Below are 20,026 nucleotides of genomic sequence, written 5' to 3' on the forward strand. Positions count from 1 at the left end.
CACCTTCCCGTTCCGTCAGAGTACCAAGACAGTTCTGCGCGTTTTTGCCCCACACAAACGAAGCGCAACTATACCTGACCCATTTTCGCCCAACCCGTCAATCCCTCAGCAAGGACAATGTTCTTTCGACACGACGAAAGGAATTTACCAATAATCCACTGGTGAAAAAATGACCAAAGCAGGTGGGCGTGTAGAATTAGCAGACAAATTGGGGAAAACACATTTCGCCTCCCCCCCCCCATATATGTGCACCACGCATTGCATTTTTCTCCTTCGCAATTTTTTTGCACACGCGGAGAGTTTTTTTTTTTTTTCGACGTTGGGGGGAATTCAGACAAAAAATGTCTGCCACGTTTCTTCGCACTTTCGATGTTCCACTTGTTCCCATTTTCGTCGCTCCACTTCTTCCCATTCGCGCCGCCATACCTTTTCGCCTCTTTCCCCTGTCAATTGTCCGCATTTGCCCCTTTCGCGCCCCTGTTCAATCTTCAAATAAACGCCTTTCCCCTGGCTTTGCACCAACGCGGAATGGACGTCACGCTCAATCACTTGTGAAAGGCGCTTAGTTTCTTCGTCTTCCCGCGCTACACACGTCGGAGCGTCCACCTGGCATAAATCAGTTGCTGAGACTCAGACAAGTCACACAACTGCTTCGCAAAGGCGAACGTCCCCCTCTTGCAGTGCTAGAAGGGAGACAAAGTGCCGCGTGATTGGACTACCTCTGTCTGCCCCAATCCTAGCGCTTCCCACGCCATACAAACATATGTGTTTGCCTTCATATGTGTTTTCGTTCATATGTGTTTTCGTTCATATGTGTTTTCGTTCATACGTGTTTGCACTCATACGTGATTGCCTGCACGCACGTGTAGTGCCCACTTGTCCGCTGCGCCCCACCCATATGATGTTCCCCCCCAGCGTCGTTTTTATGTATATATTTTTCTTGTGCTTCTTCACCCTCTACCTGTGCCTGCTGCTTCTGTCCTTCTTCCTGTCACTCTACGTCTCGCTTCACTTCTTCTGCGTCCTTTTTTTTTTCTTTTACATCTTGCTAGAATTTAGGGACAAAATTGAAGAGAAAAATATTAAGAGCCAAGAATTATTATGTTTTTTGCGCCTTCTGTAATTGTTTTTTTCCTTCCATCCATTTTGCTCAATTTAGTAAGTACCTTCCACCTCAGCAAAGTAGTCTCTACTTCATTTCTGTCTAGAAAAGGCACTCTTCGAAATGTGAATTCAGGGGAGGAACAAATTATTCTTTGTAGGAATTTGCAGAGGCATTACAACAATGTGCACTCCCAAACGGTGGAACACTTTCTATGCAAAAATGAAAAAATAGATGGCCAAAATGCATGGACATGTTTCTTTAAGAAGGACCAGACGTTTTCCAAATTACTTGTCCATCCAACCCTAGTCGAAGAATTGAAGAAAAATAACATCATCATCCCGTCACTCATTCAGTTCGACCTGTTGCAATATTATAATAAGTACTTCCCGATGCTTCGAAATGTTATCATCGGTGCTGAAAATGGGATTGGAAAAACGTTGTCCTACATCATTTTCGTTCTGAACCACATCTTGATGCATTCCAGCAGGGATAACAGAGTCTTCGTCCTGATTTTTCAATATAGCGGGTTGCTAACTAGGCAATGCCTCCAAGTGGTTCGACGCCTCTCCAGGTGAGCATAACGGTGTCTCGCTAGAAGGGACAGCACCCAGCACGGCGCAGCCATCGCAGTATAGTGACTCTCCACTAAAGTCACTACCAATTAATTTGACTGTCCATTAAACTGAGTTTCCACATGCCTCTTCCAAACTACACCCTTCTCCCTCCACGCAGAAACGTCAAGGTGAAATGCGCCACTCTTAATCCAACCCCCCTAACCCCCGTGAACCTGAACCCAGACAGAAGCCTCATTCTGATCACCTCCCCCGTGAGGTTCGCCACCTACATGAAGAAAAACGAAGACGCCTTGACTCCTTTTCTCAAAAATCTAGACTTTCTCATAATGGACGAAGTGGACGTCATGTTCGAGGACCCCTTTGTGAAACACGTCAAGGCGCTTTACGAACAAATGAGCAAAGTAGCCAACATGAAATACATCTCCATAGTAACTTCCTCCACACTCCCCAATAAGGGGAAGAAGTCTGTGTATCAGAACATCAACAAATACGTAACAGACGCCGTTTTGATAAAGACAAATTACCTGCACAATGTACATCCCCTTGTGAACTACCACTTTGTAAATCTGCCCACATACACTATTAGTGAGAAGATAAAAGCCATAAAAAGGATAATGTCCAAAGAAAATTACAAAAAAACTCTCATATTTTGCAATACCGTTACCAGCTGCAATAACGCATTTAGTCAGCTGAGCTCCCTTTTTGAGGACATATACCTTTTCAATTCATCGTTAAAGAAGGAAGACCAGTTTGCCATTCTTGGCATGTTCAAAAACTCAGAGAGGTGCATCCTCGTGACCACCGATATAATTCACAGAGGGGTGGACATCAAGGGAATAACCCACCTGTTTCACTTAGACGCGCCGACCAACATTGTGGTTTACACGCATAGGTAAGAGGGGGAGGGGTGGAAGCGAGGAGTGGAAGCGTGGGGAAAGGAGAGCCCCCTCATCACCTCGAACAGGCGGACACACCGTGTACAACTGCACTGGAATGTACTTTTTATCTATGCGTTTCTTCTTCTCTACTTTTCTTCCTCTCTTACTTTCCTGTGCTTTTCTTTTCCTCTGCATTTCTTCTCCTGTTTTCTTCTCTTCCTTTCATGTGAATGGTTTCCTTTTGGCCTGCCTCCTCCACCCCTCAGAAATGGAAGAATCTCCAGGGGAGCCAGCACAGGAGACATATACCTTTTTAATGACTCGGACAACTTAGTAACCAAAAAAATTTACCAGCTTCACAAAAAGAACGTCAAATTTGAAGATATCTTTAGCAGGAAAAGGTCTTTGCGAAAGAATTATAAAAGAGACTTAAAAAACTCCAAGCATGGGGAAGGGAAGGCGGGACAGAGTTCCCAAAGTTCCACATAACACTTGGTTAAGGGGTCAAGAAATCATGTAAAGCTACCTGTACAAGTTGTTTATTTCTTCCAACTTCTTTTTTAAATCTCCTTCGTCGTTTGCTTTTCCATTTGTACCTTTTTTTAAATTTTGAATGAACTGCATTTTTTTTTAAGAAAAAAGGAATGTGCAGTGATTAGATTAGTGGGACGCATACACTGTGTGGTAGCACGTATGTTAGGAGAATAGCCTGTTTGGCTTACACTTCCCTTTAGGGAGAGATAAACCTACCTGCAGTGTGGCTGATATCTTCTTTAGCTTCTTATTTTTGTTCCGCTCTACCTCGACGAGGTCCTGTCGAGACAGCCAACGTTTGGTGAAAGTAGTGGTGAAGGTCGATCGTAGGCAGGGAATGCTACTCCTGTTAAGTGGCAAGGTGGAAATTGCAAGGAAAGAAAAAAGAAAAAATGATAAATCATTTTCACTTACTCTGAATTTCTCCTTGGAACTATTATACTCCGTTTTTAGCAGTGCCAATTCACCATGCGCCTCGTATATTGCACTATTTAGTTGATCGGTGTTGGATTGACATTCCTTTATTTTGTCCCAAACGTCATCGGCGCTGTTGTTGTAAAGTGGCGACTCCACGGTCTTCATCAGTTCGCCTATCTCCTTGCGGGACTTCTTCCTTCCGAGGGTGAAGGAACGAAGGGAGAATTTCCACAACATGGGCATAGCAATGGGGTACAACATAGGAAAAATGACCATCACGCGAAAAGTCAACAACGGGAAGGGGCATACATGTACAGCCCCTTTTCAACATTTTAAGGAATACTTAAATTCGGTGTATTTTCCCTCGTCTCCCTGGATAACATCGGGCAATTCTCCCAAGAGGGTGTTCAACATTTGAAGCTTCCTTTTTTGGATGGATATTTCCTTTTTTAAATTTACACAAGTCAGCTCCTTAGCTTTGTGTGCATCGTCAACGGTGTCTATGGAAACTTGGTTATTTTTAATAATTCTCTGGGATTCCTCTATTTTTTTTTGCTCCCCCTTTTTGATTTTCTCCTTCATGTCCATTATTTTATGTATCTCCTCGTTTTTCCTGTGCATGTTGTCAACGTAGCTGTAGAACACCTTTTTATTCTCGTCCATTTTGGAAGGAAAAAATGGTACACAGGAGAAACCTTAAAATTGCACAGCGGAAGAAGGAACAGGATTGCAAAGGAAAACACACACAGGGGTACCCACCAATGTGCGTGGCTAAATGTTGCAAATCTTTGGTTAAGTATGCTCTCAAATAAAGACGTAGACTAAGCGACGGTGTCCGTTGCTTCTGCCATTACGCTCGCTAAGCTAAAAACAACACATTTTAAGGTGTGTAAAAATGTGTGCAATTTGTGACCATTTGTGTTGCGCATTATAGGGTTTTTTTTTTTTTAATCCCCTGTTGATACTTTTTTACCCAATTTTGTCGCGAATTTGGCTGTTTTTTTTTTTTCTTTTTTTTTCTTTCCTTCTGATTCTTTTTTTTCCTAATTTTAGTGACTTATCCTGTTTTTCCCCTTTTGGTCCATTTTGATCATAAGGATAGGGAAAATCTCCGCAACAGGCGCTTTCGATAGAGTGCTAGAACGAGGGGAAAGAACGAGGACATGTGTGACGTGGCATACCATCACCGGTGTTGGCAGCTCCTTTCGTCTTAGCAGAAGTATACAGCATGCGAAAGGGGAACGAGATCTGTGGTGATAGCAACCGTTGCTGCCGCATTTAGACAATTGAAGGGTGGTAGAAAATGTCGCTTCTTAGCATTGTCCACGTTAACTTAACACACTCAAATGTTGCGAAAAAGAGCAACACGGAGTGAACTTCCGTTGAAATTTTTCCCTTTCTGTCCCGTCCCAGTCGGGCCTCTTCTCCGCATCATCGGACGCGACGAAGTTGGAACCGCATGACCCGCACGTCAACAACTTTGACAGATTTCTTTCCCTGAAATAGGGATCACGCAGCGTTCCCATCTCATGGTAGAGGTGCCGCTTCACAATACACCCACATGATGTGCGCAAAATGTATTAACCGATTATGCTTTGGGAACCGACTCCTGCCGAGGTAAAAAAACACGTCTCCCAAATATCCAGAGAGAAAAATGCTGAGGATCCCAAATAGGCCCTATAAACATAAGCGCACACTCGAGCATAGTACGTGAAAACCATCTCATTGTGACTTGGCGAAAATGTGACGAATTTTTTTTCAAAAATGGCTAATTCTAAGATGGGTAGATTCCCCATCTCGCAAAAGTGAACCAAAAAACGTCGCATAGTCTCTGCTGCTCAACACTCAAAAGTTTGCTTCAGCCGAAGAGCAGGTACACGGAGGCTTCTACACCTTGCCTTCCCTTTTTTTTTTTCTCGCTTCACGGGTTCGAATTGGGCCACGGCTTCATCTACGCACGAGGGCATGCGTACAATAATATATTGCGTATACACTTATACATACGACACGGCACATAAATTGCACAATTTGCTGCCCATGCTTCTTCCATTTTGAGAAAACATCCGAAACAGTTGCGAACTTACCCAGTTTTTCATCCTGTTTTTTTTTTTTTCCTTTTTTCTCCATTCATCCCCCTCTAGAATGCTCCCTCTTTTAAGCTCATTAGTTCAACGACCCATTGCAACGAAGCGTCCTCAGCTTTGTACAAGAGCCCATGCGGTGCGACATAACCCCAATTTGGAATATGTCCCATTATCTATCTCTGACTTCTGCTGAAACAGCGTTTCGGGAGTAGCTACATCCGTTTTCTTATGTAAAGGTAGAGGAAAAAACATGCGGAGCGTTAGGGGCACCACTTTTTCCGTTTGCCTCCATGGTTTATGTTATCCTGTTTAGTTTGTCCGTTTTGATCACGAAGCTGACTCCAACCACCCCCCCTTAAAATAAGGCACACCCCGAAACAGGAAGTAAAAGCATGAGATCTTCACCCCGCACTATACTAAACCATGTTGGTAGAACACTAAAAATTCATGTGACCCTGTGTTTGCTCCTTTTATGCGTAAATGTCCGCCTACATAAGAGAAACAGCGCCGGGACAGCACACTCCGTCAGGAAGAACTTTTTCATCTCCCCGAGCGGAACGCGCGAGACTGTTACTAAGAAGAGGTTTGTTTTCAGAAGGGCGAACCATGGCGGGGGGGGCTTAGCCGCTCATGGGGTTGCAGGTCCCCCGAGCGAAGCTGCGCCGAGCGTGGAGGGGAGGCAAAGTGTTGGTGAAGATAGCGACGCTCGGATCGGAGAGGATAACCGCTTACGCAGCGGCGGGGACAGCTACTCACCTGGCGTAAGCGACCGGTTCGCAGACGTGCCTGAAGTAAACCCAAACATCGCCAAGTTCCTGGCCAGCAAGGGCATAAATGAGATGACGAAAATTCAGGCGCAGAGCTTCAGGCCCATTTACGAAGGGAGAGATATAATAGGCCGCTCCGAAACGGGTTCGGGGAAAACCCTAGCCTTCGCGCTTCCCCTGGTGGAGAAGTTGTACCAAGTTAAAATGGGGAGGAGAAGACAAGGGGTAACTTCCTCCACACCGCACGTAGAGGGTGCTAACCATTTTGGCGCCACAAACCAACCAGATGATAGCAAAAACCCCTCCATCTTGGTACTAGAACCCACGAGAGAACTATCCAAGCAGGTAGAAAACACATTCAAAGAAATAAGCCAATTCTACAACTTTAACATTATGTCGATCTATGGAGGAGAAAGCTATGTGTACCAAGAGGCCAAGTTGAGGAAAGGAATAGAAATTTTAACTGGAACCCCTGGTCGGATAATCGATCACCTGGAGAGAAAAAACTTGTCTCTCCAAAATATAAAGTACTTGGTGTTAGACGAGGCTGATGAAATGCTAAACTTGGGGTTTACCCATGACCTAGAGAGAATATTAAGTCACATCAATTTGAAAGAAGCTCAGATTCTGCTGTACTCCGCAACGACTCCCTCATGGATTAAAGACATCTCTTCCAGGTATATGAAGAATCCGTTTTTCATCGATGTGGTTGATTCTTCCAACAAGACGTCCAAAAATATTAAGCACATTGCGATAAAGACGCCTTACGACATAAAGGAAAAGGCCCTATTGTTAGAGGACATCATTCTGGTCAAGTCGAATGGAGGCCAAGTGATCATCTTCACGCGAACCAAGTTAGAAGCGGATATCTTATGCTCCGAGGGGTCATTTAAATCTCTGTCTTTTGCTGTCCTTCATGGGAACATAGCCCAGACGACTAGAGAGCACACGATGCAACGGTTTCGCCAGGGAATGTTTCAAATTCTGATAGCCACTGACATTGCCGCTAGAGGATTAGACATAAGTAACGTCGATTTAGTCATTCAATGCTTTCCTCCAAACTACGCAGAAATTTATATTCACCGAGCTGGAAGAACAGGAAGAGCAAACAAGAAAGGTGTTTCCGTTGTCTTGTTCTCAACTGAGGATAAGCAAGACTTAATAAAGATTGAAAAAAATTGTGGAATCAAATTTTCCATCGAACAATTGCCAAATAATGAAGATGTCTTCACCTCTGCATCGACCATGGCGTCAAAAAGGATTCAAAATGTTAACCCGTCTGTATTGCCATTCTTTCACAAAACAGCTAGCGAATTGATAGAGAAGTGTACCCAGTTGCAGATGGACCAGACAGAATTAGTCGCTAGATGTTTGGCCATCATTTCGAAGAAAGAACAAATCAAGAAGAGATCCCTCATTAATGGCCTATCCGAAACTCTCACCCTAAGCTTTGTCAACAAAAGTAGGAAGTGGAAAAACGAAGACGACATTATCTACTGGGTCAACAAAATATCGAACGATTTAAATGTAAATACGTTTAACAAAATTTTACAAATCAAAATTGATACAAAGGATAGATTTTCCTCCTACTTTGATCTGAATGAAAATATAGCTGAGTTGTTCATACAAAACTTTAACAATATGTCCAAGGTGGACCACAGGAACATGTTTGACTTGACTTTGGCTCGGAGCATCCCCGATCATGTCGACTTGACTTCCGACTTCCACTCCTCAAGCAGGTACCACCCGAAGAAGCGCTATTCCTACAGGAGAAGGCCCTCCTACTACTGACTGGTTTCCGGGGGTCTCTGCCGATCGGCATTTGGAGAAGTGGACCTGATTAGTGCAAATGACGAAGCTGCATAACGCTTCTTAAGAGTGCGCCCGCACGCGGACCGTCTAAGGTGTTCTCCCTTTTCTTCGTCTTCTTCGTCTTCTTTTCGTTTGTCTTCTTCTTCTTCCCTGTTTTTATTTTTCCCCATTTGTCGTTAACCACTCGAACGGGGGCAAAGGGCGCATCGAAGTGCTTCAAAAGGTGGTCTGAGGCACGTTGCAGCGTCCAGGAGCCTTCACTTGTGTGGAAATAATTACGTAGCTATGTACCCCTATATATGTGTGTCCCACACCAGACAAAGCCCTAAATGGAGCTTTTTCCTTTCTCTTTCTTTTACCCACTCTACGTGTCCCCCCAAAACTATCGCCCAGCTGCACAACCGCACCGTCTTATATGTGGAAGTGTTTTTTTTTTTTGTGTAACTACATCTTATTCAATCCGCCGCAATGCTAGAAAAGGGTTTGCCATTTACGCATAGGCACGCCAACGTGTGAACAAACAAAAATGCAAAACGGGGAAACGGAAAAAAGGCAAAACTGCGAAATTGCAAAACGGAAAAACTGCGAAATTACAAAATAGTGAAGACCTGATCAAATACCCCCGTTTCAAAAAAGCGACACACCGCTGATCCACTCAAGCGGATGAAAAACAAAGCACTCACCAGATGAGAAACGTGCATGCAAGAATGTTACTCCTATATCCACCTTTCTTTTTTTTTTTTATAGTCTATCTATTGCCTTGTCATATTATGTCTGACTTGACTTGTCCAATACATTGAGACCCCTATAAAAGAAAAAATTGCACATCCAATGAGGGAAGCTCAAAAAGAGGCCATACGTATATATCCCTCCACTGAATATCAAATAGAGTACTTTTCCACAGGCACTACTTATTCGTACGTTATTGTCTATACCTTTTGGCTAACCATTGAAAAAGAGGCATCTTCTGTTCACTCTTTTGTTCGTCCCCTATCCTGCTAGTTCCCTTTTTTTTTTTTTTTTGGTGAATTTTTTTTCAAACCATCTGATATCACGTGGGGACAAAATGAAAGTTCCCTTTGTTGCAATCTGGCCTTTCCTTTTTTTTCTCATTTTGCAAAAATGTTGCTCATGCGAGAAGTTAGACTTGCTCCATAAGTTTTACTTCAAGGACTCCCCTGGGAGAAACAAGGGCATGTAAGAAAGCACAACTGGGTGTGCACAAAAAACGGAACTGTGAATGCATACGGAGGTTAACAAGTGAAGGCGTGATAACGGCAACGCCGCGGGGCTGGGAAGCCATACCACTCTTCTTACCCCATTTCGACTTTTGCATTTTGCTTCCCGCTCTTTCCACAGGGCCCCCGGTGAGAAGGAGCTGTACCCATTGATACAAGACCTTGCGGCGGATGACGAGTTAAGACCAAACGAAGTAGTGCGATTGCCGAGGACGCTCCCTTCGTAGCTCTGCGACGCCCAGGCAGGAAACACTCACAATGTGCCAACGTGACAACATCACAACGGCCCAACTTTCCAACACCCCAATGCACGTTTCTCGACTCACCCTCCTACATTGAACCCCTCCGCGACAGCAACTACCCCCTCGCAGGTGAACCTTACGACGAACATTCTTTCCCTGACCCGTTCGTTAACCCCGAGGAGTGCGTCTTGTCCTTAGGGTAGCTACCGCAGAATATATACACATGACGAGCTTCTAGCGTCGTGTTTGTTCAGTCTTTACGCAGAAACATAGGCGGAACATTCATAGGTGTGTATGTCCCCCGTATGTGGACACACGTATGCCCCTTCACGCGTGTTTATCAGGATCAGCCACACTTGGCTGTGTGACCCTTCCCATCTTTTGAGTTTGAGCGAACAGCTGGAAGTTGAGGCGGCTCTTCTGAAGATACGGGACACGAATTTCCACAAATGCTCCAACAGGAGGGTTTTTTACTACCAAGTACGCCAACCCACGGGCGTACATATATGAATATGTATATATGTATGTGTGTGCTTTCCCCTCTTGTGATGGGCGTAAAGACGGGGCATTTTTCCACCCCTAATATACATATACACATGCATGTCCAGCTTTGCAATGGAGCTATATTGGGCATTTTTTTTCTACCCCCCACATCAGGTTGCAGTCGCGGTGGTCCCCGAAATTGTCATCAGCAAAAACAGCTCCTATGAGAAAGCGGTTGAACGTTTCTCTCAAAAGTTGTTGCGAAAATGGGGCATAGGAAATAAGGAGTGTCACGACGGCATTTTGCTGGTATATGTCAAACAGCTAGGGCGATTCATTATTTCGAAGAGGGAAGGAGTTGAGGAAAAGTACATAAACGAGAAGGATGTGACAAAGCAGTTTATGGTGACTTACTTTGCAACGGGTTCCGTTGGTAGGTCGTTAATCGAGACGCTGAATTTTATTAACACAAAGTTGCCTTCGAAGCCACAAGGTGAGGAGAATAGAGCTGCAGAGCGAAGGAAGAGCAGCACGCCCTGGTGGGTGAAGAGCACATGTATCCCTATACATGTATCCCTACACATGTTTACGCTGCGAGATCTGCATACCGCTGCGTAGTTTGGGAAATAACCCGATCGACGTGTTGGCGCGCACCGTTATCCTCCCACAGTTCTAATTATTTCACATTTGATCACTGCCACTGTAACGGCTTACAATTTTTCCTTTCGTAGAGCTGACCAACACAGGGAAAACATTTTTGTTGCTGATTTTTTTGTACGTTGTGTCTGTCGTTGTAATATACATAGCGACTACTACATATGGAAAGAGTGATCGATGAGCGATGCAAAATGTATCTCCATTCGTCTCTCCGCAGTTTGCTGCCGACCATTTATTGAACACTCTGCCAGAAAGGATGATTCTGTCCTTTCTTATAAATTTCCCCCTCCCCTATGTTACATGCGAAAGGGTCAAACCAAGTCAATTTTTGGTACATGAAAAGGAGAAAGCTTCTTACTCGGCTTAACATTTCGGCAAAGGGCAACTTGTGCATTCTTGCATTAGGGTAGGAGTAGCCTCTTCATTTCATTTTATTTTATTTATTTATTTTTTTTTTTTGTTCATAATTTTTTGTCGATACAGCTATTTCAGGTGCACATTTATTGGGAAATATGCTAAACTGCCTGAACAGGAAATATAAAATTATGAAAAAAAAAAAAATAGCTATTATGCACCTCAAGGTAAACAAGAAGCAAACAGAGTCCCTTAAAACGCTACAAATAAAAACGAAACAGTTATGAAGGAACCTGTGTGCGTTCTTCCCTCCTCGTTACATAATCCCTTGTTTGATAATTATGCCGAACTGTACTAAACTAGTTAAACCCCTCTTCTGGAAATACTGACGAGAAAATAAAAAAAAAAAAAAAAACACAGAGGTGTATCTATGCACATATACATTTCCTGTTTATGCGCTCTCTCACTTGGGGAGGAATGAGCTCGATTCTCCTCACGAACCGCATTAATTTCTCCGACCCATACGATACGGTTCAAAATTAACACAATTTTTTTTTTTTTTTTGACAAATAAAAAGGTGAATGTATTCACTTAGAGAAGAAGTTCACTGTAAAGGGAATTTTATTTCTACTTTTAAAGATCCTGAAAGGGCATAAATTCGATAATTATTTAAGAAAAAAAAATATATATATACTCCCTATAGAGGTTAAAAATATAGCAACAGAGATTAAAGTATACTGCCTCCAATTCTCCACGACAAGATATACGCAATCCTCCTTTTTAGGTACCATTTCTACACTTTGACATCTGGACTTTGAAAAAAAATGATGGGGGAATTACGCAGTGTAGTAAAATTTTTAAAAATTGGCTTACACAAAAATGGAGTCATCGGTGGAACAAAAAACTCCGCCCTGCACTGCGGAACGATGATGCATGCGTTCAGATCTATTTCCACCACAAATAACGGGGAGAAAAAAAAAATGAACATGTTTACAGCAATCAACTCAGCTATGCACAACGTGTTTGAAAAAGACCCCAGTGCCATACTCCTCGGGGAAGATGTAGCCTTTGGAGGGGTATTCAGATGTTCGCTAGATTTACTAAATAAGTATGGGAATAAAAGAGTTTTTAACACTCCTTTGTGCGAACAAGGCATCATCGGTTTTGCAATCGGATTAGCAGAAAATGGATTTACAACCATCGCAGAGATACAGTTTGGGGATTATATCTTCCCCGCATTTGATCAAATAGTGAATGATGTAGCCAAGTATCGATACAGATCCGGAAGCAGTTTCGATGTGGGGAAATTGACTATTAGATCAACCTGGGGTGCAGTAGGTCATGGAGGTCTCTATCACTCACAGAGTCCAGAAGCGTTCTTTGCACACGCAGCTGGCATTAAAATTATTGTACCTAGTGACGCATACAAGGCAAAGGGCTTGCTACTTTCAGCCATTAAAGATCCCAATCCTTGCTTATTCTTTGAACCAAAAATTCTGTATAGATCATCCGTTTGTGAGGTCCCCGTGGAGGCGTACGAGCTAGAGTTAGGCAAAGCTGATGTAGTGAAAGAAGGCACCGATTTGACTATTGTTACCTGGGGGTCCTTAGTACATAAAATGAAGAAGGCAGCTGATATTTTACTGACCAAGCACAAAATCGACTGTGAAGTTATCGACTTGCAAACGATCATTCCTTGGGATATTGAAACGGTTCAGAAGTCGGTGGAAAAAACAGGACGCCTTTTAATAACGCACGAAGCTCAAGTGACCAACGGGTTTGGAGCCGAAATTGCTGCCAAAATTCAGGAGAGGTCCTTCTACAATTTGCACACCCCAATTAGAAGAGTCTGCGGATATGATACTCCATTTCCGCATGTGTACGAACCTTTTTACATGCCCGACGAGCATAAAGTAGTGTATGAGGCACAAAAAATGATGAAAAACTAGGTGTGAGGGGTTGGTGCCATCCACACAACTGCGTAGTAGTTATATAAAACAGGAAAAAAAAAATTAGCGAGCTTGACATTTTATACAGGGAAAAATGTGCTCCCTTTTTTTTTTTTTTGTTTGCTGGTCCCATAGGGGTGGAAAAGCCTCTTCTGCGGCCCCTGCTGAGGATGATTCCCTTAGTGATATTTATAAAAGTACTGCCCCATTCGGCGTGATACACAAAAAGGGTATCCACTCCTGGGCATCATTTATACGCAGTTTTTTTTTTTTTGCATTTCCCCCAAAAATGTTATCCTACAGGGGGTTGACTAAGTTTCCTCTCGTTTTTTCGGCCCCATAAGGAGGTGCTCCTGGCAAAGTGGAAGCTACACTTTTACGTACGTCCCCGTGGAGTACATTTTTTTTTAAAACAAACAAAACGGGGTGGGACCCCAGTTTTATATAAATGGTTTGCTTCCTGCTCCTAGAGGGGCTTAAGCACTTGTACATAGCAAAATGGGGCACACCATCGTATGGGTCACTTCCCTTTTTGCAAGTTCTCCCCCCTACCTCACCAGCCCTTTTTTTTCCACTCCCGCCCCCCTTTTTTACACTATACCTACGCATTTCCAACTGTGCACTCGGCTAACTGCGCACATGTATGCATGATACATGTACGTGCGTATAGGTTACTTATCTACACGAAGCTGTGTAAATCTAGCCACGCATGTGGGTTCCCTTCATATATACATCCAAAAATAACGCACAAGGGGAACCCCCCTCCTATCCAGCGATAGTTGCTACGTATTTCAAAAGGTGCTATTTTATATGCGCAAAAAAGGATGTTGCATGTTGCCGGGGAGAAAATACAGCAGTTGAAATAGCTCACCACCCGTACTCAAGGTGTAGGCGGAAAAATAGCACCACACCTCCAAAAAAATTATCGCGCATTTTGCGTTTCTTCATACTTACATTTTTTCATACTTACATTTTTGCATACTTACATTTTTGCATAGTTACATTTTTGCTACTCACATTTTTTCTCACTCACATTTTGGCATACCCACAAAATTGTTACCCCCATTTTTACGTGCCCTATTTTTGTCCCTTCCTTGCGTTACTTCAAATACGAGAGGGGCGGCTTTGCCAAAATTCTTCACTTCACGCGTAGCCGCAACGTTGTTGCCAAGAGGGCACCATTCCCCACACGGTTGCGTAGTTTTTCAGCCACGTGCGTTTCGTCACCTCTCCATTTGGAAACAACATTTTTTTGTGTGTTCAGCGCGACGCGAAGGGCACGAGCCGTTCTCGTCTCTCTACCGCCGTGCGGATTTAAGTAGGAGGAATAATCACTCGAAAGGAGTTCCTTCACACAGGCGCATAAACGAGTCGAAGAAAAAAAAAAAAAGGAATACTACTGACCCCCAAGTGAGTATACCTTTTTTTCAACCACCTCCACACACCCTGCGGTTGCTAAAACGTTTATGCAGATTTGGGATATTTTCTAACTTGGCCAGGTACACACAGGACCTTTTAGAGAGTTCGCCAAATGATGGAGGTACAGTGCCTCTCAGACGAATTCGCAAAATGTGATTTGGGCTCCGAGGGTGGGGTGCAAATGGTGGATAGCGCTGCGAAGAAGGGCGATCGGGGAGGTGAACTGGTCAACGCTGCTCCTGAACCGATCAACTCTGCTGCTGAACGGATCGACGCGCAGTGGGAAGGGAGAACCCTTTACAACGGAAGAAGGCTCCACCCAGATTGGGGAAGACGCTCTCATGCAGGAAGAAGTCCACAGCGAGGAAGACGCTCCTCATACAGAGGGAAAACACCCTCCCATAGTAAAGCACCCCTAGAAGGAACAAATGACACTACCGAAATATCAAAGCTATGCGAACTGAAAGAATATTCACAGTTAGGGGAACATAGAAATAGCGTTGTAGCCAATTTTAATGACCTCTTTGGAGCGAAAGGACATACCATCACAAAATCGTTAACAGAGATTTTTCACTTAAATGAAGAAGAAGAAACCATTCTGTTCCTTACTCAGAAGTTTTTACACATATATGGCTTATGTATCCCCTGCTTCAAATTTAGCAGCCCTAACAGTCTGTGTAGTAACAACATTAAGTGCAAATGGTGCCATCATTACAGTCACACAGATAAGAACTCCCCTTTGCATCCTCATAAAATGTTACACATGAGGAACAAGTGTAAAGTCTGTTCCTACTTTTCTAGAGATGGTTTTTGCTCCATCCAAAATGAGTGCCATTTTTGCCATTCCGTTGAGCACTTACCATCGAGAGTACGACATTTATATTTTCGCATCTTGAATGATCTGTATGAAAAGAAAAAACACACCGATGTGATTACGAAAGAGTTGCTTTACAGTCTCCAGAAGGGGAGGAGTAGCATCTGTGATCGCAACCTTTTTGTTACCATGGACAGGGAATTCACGTTCATCTATGACGACATTCAGGGGGGAGGAGGCAATGTCGAAAAAGGTGGAGACAATAGCACTGAAGGGGCGCAGAACACCGTAAAAACGTGTCCTGAGTGCCAAACACAGGGGAAGAAACCATGTAAGAGTTACTTCCTTCCGGGGGATGCGCACTCCACTTGCCTGGACAATGGTAACTGCCCAGACTGCCACAGCGAGGTGCACAAAAAGAAAAATTCTAGTTTATACTTTATGACTTACTTCCATGAAAAGAACCTGTGCCAAGTGTGTCCCCACATTGACGAGGAGAAGTGCCCCTGCGAAGCGGACAGCGCGTATTGTCACGACACGGACCACATATCCTACGGCTTAAAAATGAAGAACGTCCTGGGCGTCTGCGCAGCGACCTTGAGGGGGGAATTTTCAGACGAGCACCAACCAGGGAAAGCGGCACCAGCGGAGGTTGCGGATGATCTTGCCAAAGTGGCCAATTCGGTGTCCATCGTCGCGGATTCTGCCTTCGATACCCACGCCTCTAACCTGAGCAGGAATCGACAGGATCATCGGAGTAGTCATCGAATCCGCAGCAGCGTGGCGAGACACTCCCGCCCACCCAACGTGGATTCCCCAAGCAGTGAAAGGAAAAGGGACCCACACAAGAGAAGCACACACGTAAGTGAAGCCTCCAAAAGATATGCACACTCAAGAAGTCACAGCAGAAATGCACACACAGGAGGAAGAATGCACAGAAGAGACGGTGTAGAGAGAAAAAACAACACAGAAATGGGAACACCAGGACTCAGAAGTTATACCAAACAACACGAGCATCACTTAGGAAATAATTTGTGTGAGAAGGATATTTTAGCGTCTTATGAGAAGAATGAAGAACATAGAAACTCAAAATGCCTTTCCAGGAAGTACGCAGACGACCCGAGTGACCTTGGCATACACCACATGTCCGACAGCAGAAGCCGCAGAGCAAAGCGACCTCTAACCCTATACGATCAAGGGGACTCTTCGAAAGGAGAGGAAGAACAAAATATGTGTAAAGATTTGCAGCATAAGGTGAAGAACACCTCCTCTTCCCAGTTTGTGGCATACATTGACATGGACGTAAGAGGGGAGAGTAATCCCCTAACTGGGAAATCACACATGAATTGTGGAAATATCGCAGGGGACAATGAAGGGGGGGAGGTATCTAGAACTAAGGATGGCTGTAATGGCACTGTGGAGGAAGGGACGACCAATCCGAACGGTCAAGAGATGAAAGCCGAAGACGAGCACATTTGTAGGGAGAAAAATGCGGGGAGCCATGATGGAAGCCACGCGGAAAGTCCCCATGAAGGCCATCTTGGAAGCCATCAGGAAGGCCATTTCTCAAACGAATACAACTGCGGAGAAAGCAGCGCCTCCACGAATGTAGAAAAATGCAGCATCGAGGGCGGAGATGGCTCCTTCGGAAAGGGCCCCTTTTCCTGCACAAGTCAGAGCAACAAACGGGTGGACTCCATGACCACGCAGGAAACAAAATATCATTTGAACGATCTCCAGAGTCTGAACAAGTTGGCCCTGGATGACATTCGAAATTTTCATGATGAGGGCCAGGGCGAGGAGGACATCGAGATTGAGGAGGCCACCAGCAGAGTGAAGATTATTCAGGACGTGCCAACGCATAATGCGGAGCGGCCAAGGGGGGTTAGCAGAGGTGTCAGCAGAGGTGTCAGCAGAGGTGTCAGCAGAGGTTTTAATAGAGGTATTACCAGGGGTTTTAACAGAGGTGTTATCACAGGTGTTACGAGACATATTAGCAGACATACTAGCAGCGACATTAGCAGCGATATTAGTAGCGATATTAGCAGCGACATCAGCAGCAATATTAGCAGCCATATTAGGAGTGATGTTAGGGGTGACGTCCGGGGCTATGACAAGGGCAATCCCAGGAGCGGCCACGCCAATTGGAACCAAGGCAGGGACCATGGCAGAAACCAGGAGGCGGGAAGAACGTGGAGAAAACAAAGAATGATGACAGGAGAATTAACAGGGGGGTACTCGATACAAGAACACAATGCTAATAGGTGCATTCCGTGCGCGTTTTATTTCTCTAGTGGGTGCAACTACTCTCACCACTGCAGAAACTGCCATCATGAGGAGCACCGGAATCCCTCCAGCTATTTATGCTATTACAAAATGCTCCACAGAATGAGGAAGTGTAAACCTTGTGTTGACTATTTCAGGGGTACTTGCAGACATAGTCAAAATGGGACTTCTAGAGAAAAGAACCAATGTGCGTACTGTCATCATGAATCCCACAGAAGGGAGATGGAAAGAATGATCAACGGGAGAGCCCACAAAGGGAGAATCAGCGAGGGGAGTATATCGAGCCAATCCACCTCGGGATGGAAACGGCAGTGGCGTAGTTCCAGTCGATCCGCTGTGAAGCCAAAGGAACGGTTACGCGGTTCCACTCCATCCGATGTGAAGCCAAAGGGACAGTTACGCAGTTCTAGTCTCTCCACATTGGAGTCAAAAAACAAAACACGCAGCTCAAGTCTCTCCACACTTGCGTCGAAACGAAAACTCGTCAGAGGTCATCGGTCTCCATCAGGAATATACACAAAAATGAATTCCAAGAGAAGAAACAGAAGTGCTTTATCCGATTCTGATAAAAAATCAATTACGTCAAATGAATCACACCCTGAGGAGAGAGTTCCCCTCTCCAGTAAAAATGAAGATCAGAGGGAGGAGTCCAAAGTGGGGTACACAAATTGTAGTTTGTCTTCCAGAGGGGGGGGTAAATATGCCAGCAATGGTAACCCCATTTCCACAAAGGAGGGAAAAGAAGCAACAAAAAGAACAGCACCCAAAACCGTAATGAGAAAAACTAAGGGAATTACCGAAGATGATAATTGGCGCTCCATGGAGAACGTAACATTGAGCAAAGGAATGCCAATTGGTCGGTACCGTGAGGTGAGACACGTCAGGAGGTATTCCTCCCCTGAGGGTGCCAGCATGGGAGGAAGCAACGTAGGAATCAGCGGAGGAAGCAGCCGAAAAGAGCAGAACCACCGCATCGACAGCAACGGAGGCAGCCCTATCAACCGTCGCAGCTCGCATTCACATTCGCGCACCCCCTCTGAAGGCGAATCCGCCTTGAGCGGCGGAAGCAGCCAAGTGTCCGACAGCCAAAGCGATGCTACACACCGCACTAACTCCCCCGACCCAGAAGAATCAGAAAAGAGAGAAGTAATCACCCACAAGAAAGAAGCCAAATCATGGCGCAGGAAACAGGAACCTATTAAACAGGCCACTCACAATTTATGGATTCGTCGCAGACCCTTCAGTCGACATGAAAAGGGAGCATGCCATCCATGCGTGTACTACTTTATAGGCTTCTACGGATGCTCAAATGGGAAAAGGTGCCTAAATTGTCACCATGAAGATCATAGAAATCCCCACACGTCGTTTCATCCCTCTCGGCTTCTACACGCTAAGAAGTTGTGCATCCCATGTACGAACTATTTCAAGGGGGAATGCACCAGACCCATGCACGCGTGTGTGTACTGTCACAACGAGTCACATGCAGGTGAGATGAGTTGGCAAAGAGGGCATGAACAAAACGGGGGAGGTGCGGCACACGGGAAAGAGGCGTCCGCAAAAAAGGGGCTCTCCAAGGGGGACGCCACAAAAGGGGCAGGCCCAAAAGGAGATCGCACCATAAAGGAGATTTCCGAAGAGGAACCCCCCAAACGGGACCGCGCCAAAGTCAACCGTCAAACGGGGAAGCATTTCCATTACGTCAAACAAGTCGGATACAGAGAACGAGATGCGCACGACAGGGGAGTCTGTCATCCCTGTACCTTCTTCTTCTCTGGAAATAATGGATGCTTAAAAAGGAATCGGTGCCCAAATTGCCACAATAGAGACCATGCAGACATTCACTCAGCCTACCATCCATCGAAGCTGCTGCACTATAAGGGGATATGCTACCCCTGTGTTGGGCACATGAAGGGAACATGCAGGCGAAGGTCGTATGAGTGTGTATACTGTCATAATGAGGAGCATCTCTCGAAGGACAGGAAGGATCAAATGAGAAAAGTTATCGACTCGGTTAGTGAGAAGATGAAAGACAGAAGGAGGGACCACCAGAAGATGCCCCATGCATACAGGGAAGATAGGAGGTAGGCTGGCATCATATGTGTTAGCGGCTGTGTGTAGGAGATGAAGTTATACCTCGCTCACGAGGCGACCTGTTTTGGAAGGGAACCCGCCGCTATCCATCAGAACTGACATGATAGAAGAAAGGGTCGCCTCCCATGGAATGGTCAACCTATGGAAAGGGAAAAAAAAGGAAAGATAACAGAAGAAAATTAAACAAAACAATCAACCCGTGGGAAGTCCCAAATGCGCAACTGAAGTTTATGCATAATTGGGCAGGTGGAACTTCCAACCGGGGGGATATACCATTCGGCTGCTTCGACTCGAGCGCACATGTAGGGAAGGCATCAACAC

General features: G+C 44.8%; 6 protein-coding genes across 6 annotated transcripts; 5 read left to right on the forward strand and 1 right to left on the reverse strand.

The window, feature by feature from the left end:
- Positions 1-1,101: 1,101 nt before the first annotated feature.
- Positions 1,102-3,047, forward strand: C922_01184 (adenosinetriphosphatase; the record flags this gene model as incomplete). The annotated part of the gene is made up of 3 exons (XM_008816792.1): positions 1,102-1,676; positions 1,838-2,572; positions 2,825-3,047. The coding sequence occupies 3 exons, from the start codon at positions 1,102-1,104 to the stop codon at positions 3,045-3,047; spliced, it is 1,533 nt and encodes a 510-aa protein (XP_008815014.1).
- Positions 3,048-3,080: 33 nt separating this feature from the next.
- C922_01185 (hypothetical protein) lies at positions 3,081-4,172 on the reverse strand (the record flags this gene model as incomplete). The annotated part of the gene is made up of 4 exons (XM_008816793.1): positions 3,081-3,176; positions 3,309-3,371; positions 3,507-3,705; positions 3,853-4,172. 4 exons carry the CDS (start codon positions 4,170-4,172, stop codon positions 3,081-3,083), a joined length of 678 nt encoding a protein of 225 aa, XP_008815015.1.
- A 1,813-nt stretch (positions 4,173-5,985) lies between these two features.
- Positions 5,986-8,151, forward strand: C922_01186 (adenosinetriphosphatase; the record flags this gene model as incomplete). Its single annotated transcript, XM_008816794.1, has 1 exon — positions 5,986-8,151. The coding sequence occupies one exon, from the start codon at positions 5,986-5,988 to the stop codon at positions 8,149-8,151; it is 2,166 nt and encodes a 721-aa protein (XP_008815016.1).
- A 1,087-nt stretch (positions 8,152-9,238) lies between these two features.
- On the forward strand, positions 9,239-10,753 carry C922_01187 (hypothetical protein; the record flags this gene model as incomplete). Its single annotated transcript, XM_008816795.1, has 5 exons — positions 9,239-9,369; positions 9,532-9,588; positions 9,765-9,851; positions 9,997-10,132; positions 10,310-10,753. The coding sequence occupies 5 exons, from the start codon at positions 9,239-9,241 to the stop codon at positions 10,751-10,753; spliced, it is 855 nt and encodes a 284-aa protein (XP_008815017.1).
- Positions 10,754-11,970: 1,217 nt separating this feature from the next.
- Positions 11,971-13,095, forward strand: C922_01188 (2-oxoisovalerate dehydrogenase E1 component, beta subunit; the record flags this gene model as incomplete). The annotated part of the gene is made up of 1 exon (XM_008816796.1): positions 11,971-13,095. The coding sequence occupies one exon, from the start codon at positions 11,971-11,973 to the stop codon at positions 13,093-13,095; it is 1,125 nt and encodes a 374-aa protein (XP_008815018.1).
- Positions 13,096-14,629: 1,534 nt separating this feature from the next.
- On the forward strand, positions 14,630-19,699 carry C922_01189 (hypothetical protein; the record flags this gene model as incomplete). Its single annotated transcript, XM_008816797.1, has 1 exon — positions 14,630-19,699. One exon carries the CDS (start codon positions 14,630-14,632, stop codon positions 19,697-19,699), a length of 5,070 nt encoding a protein of 1,689 aa, XP_008815019.1.
- Positions 19,700-20,026: the final 327 nt, after the last annotated feature.

The sequence above is a fragment of the Plasmodium inui genome (assembly GCF_000524495.1).
Source record: "Plasmodium inui San Antonio 1 unplaced genomic scaffold supercont1.4, whole genome shotgun sequence".
Taxonomy (NCBI): Eukaryota; Apicomplexa; class Aconoidasida; order Haemosporida; family Plasmodiidae; genus Plasmodium; species Plasmodium inui.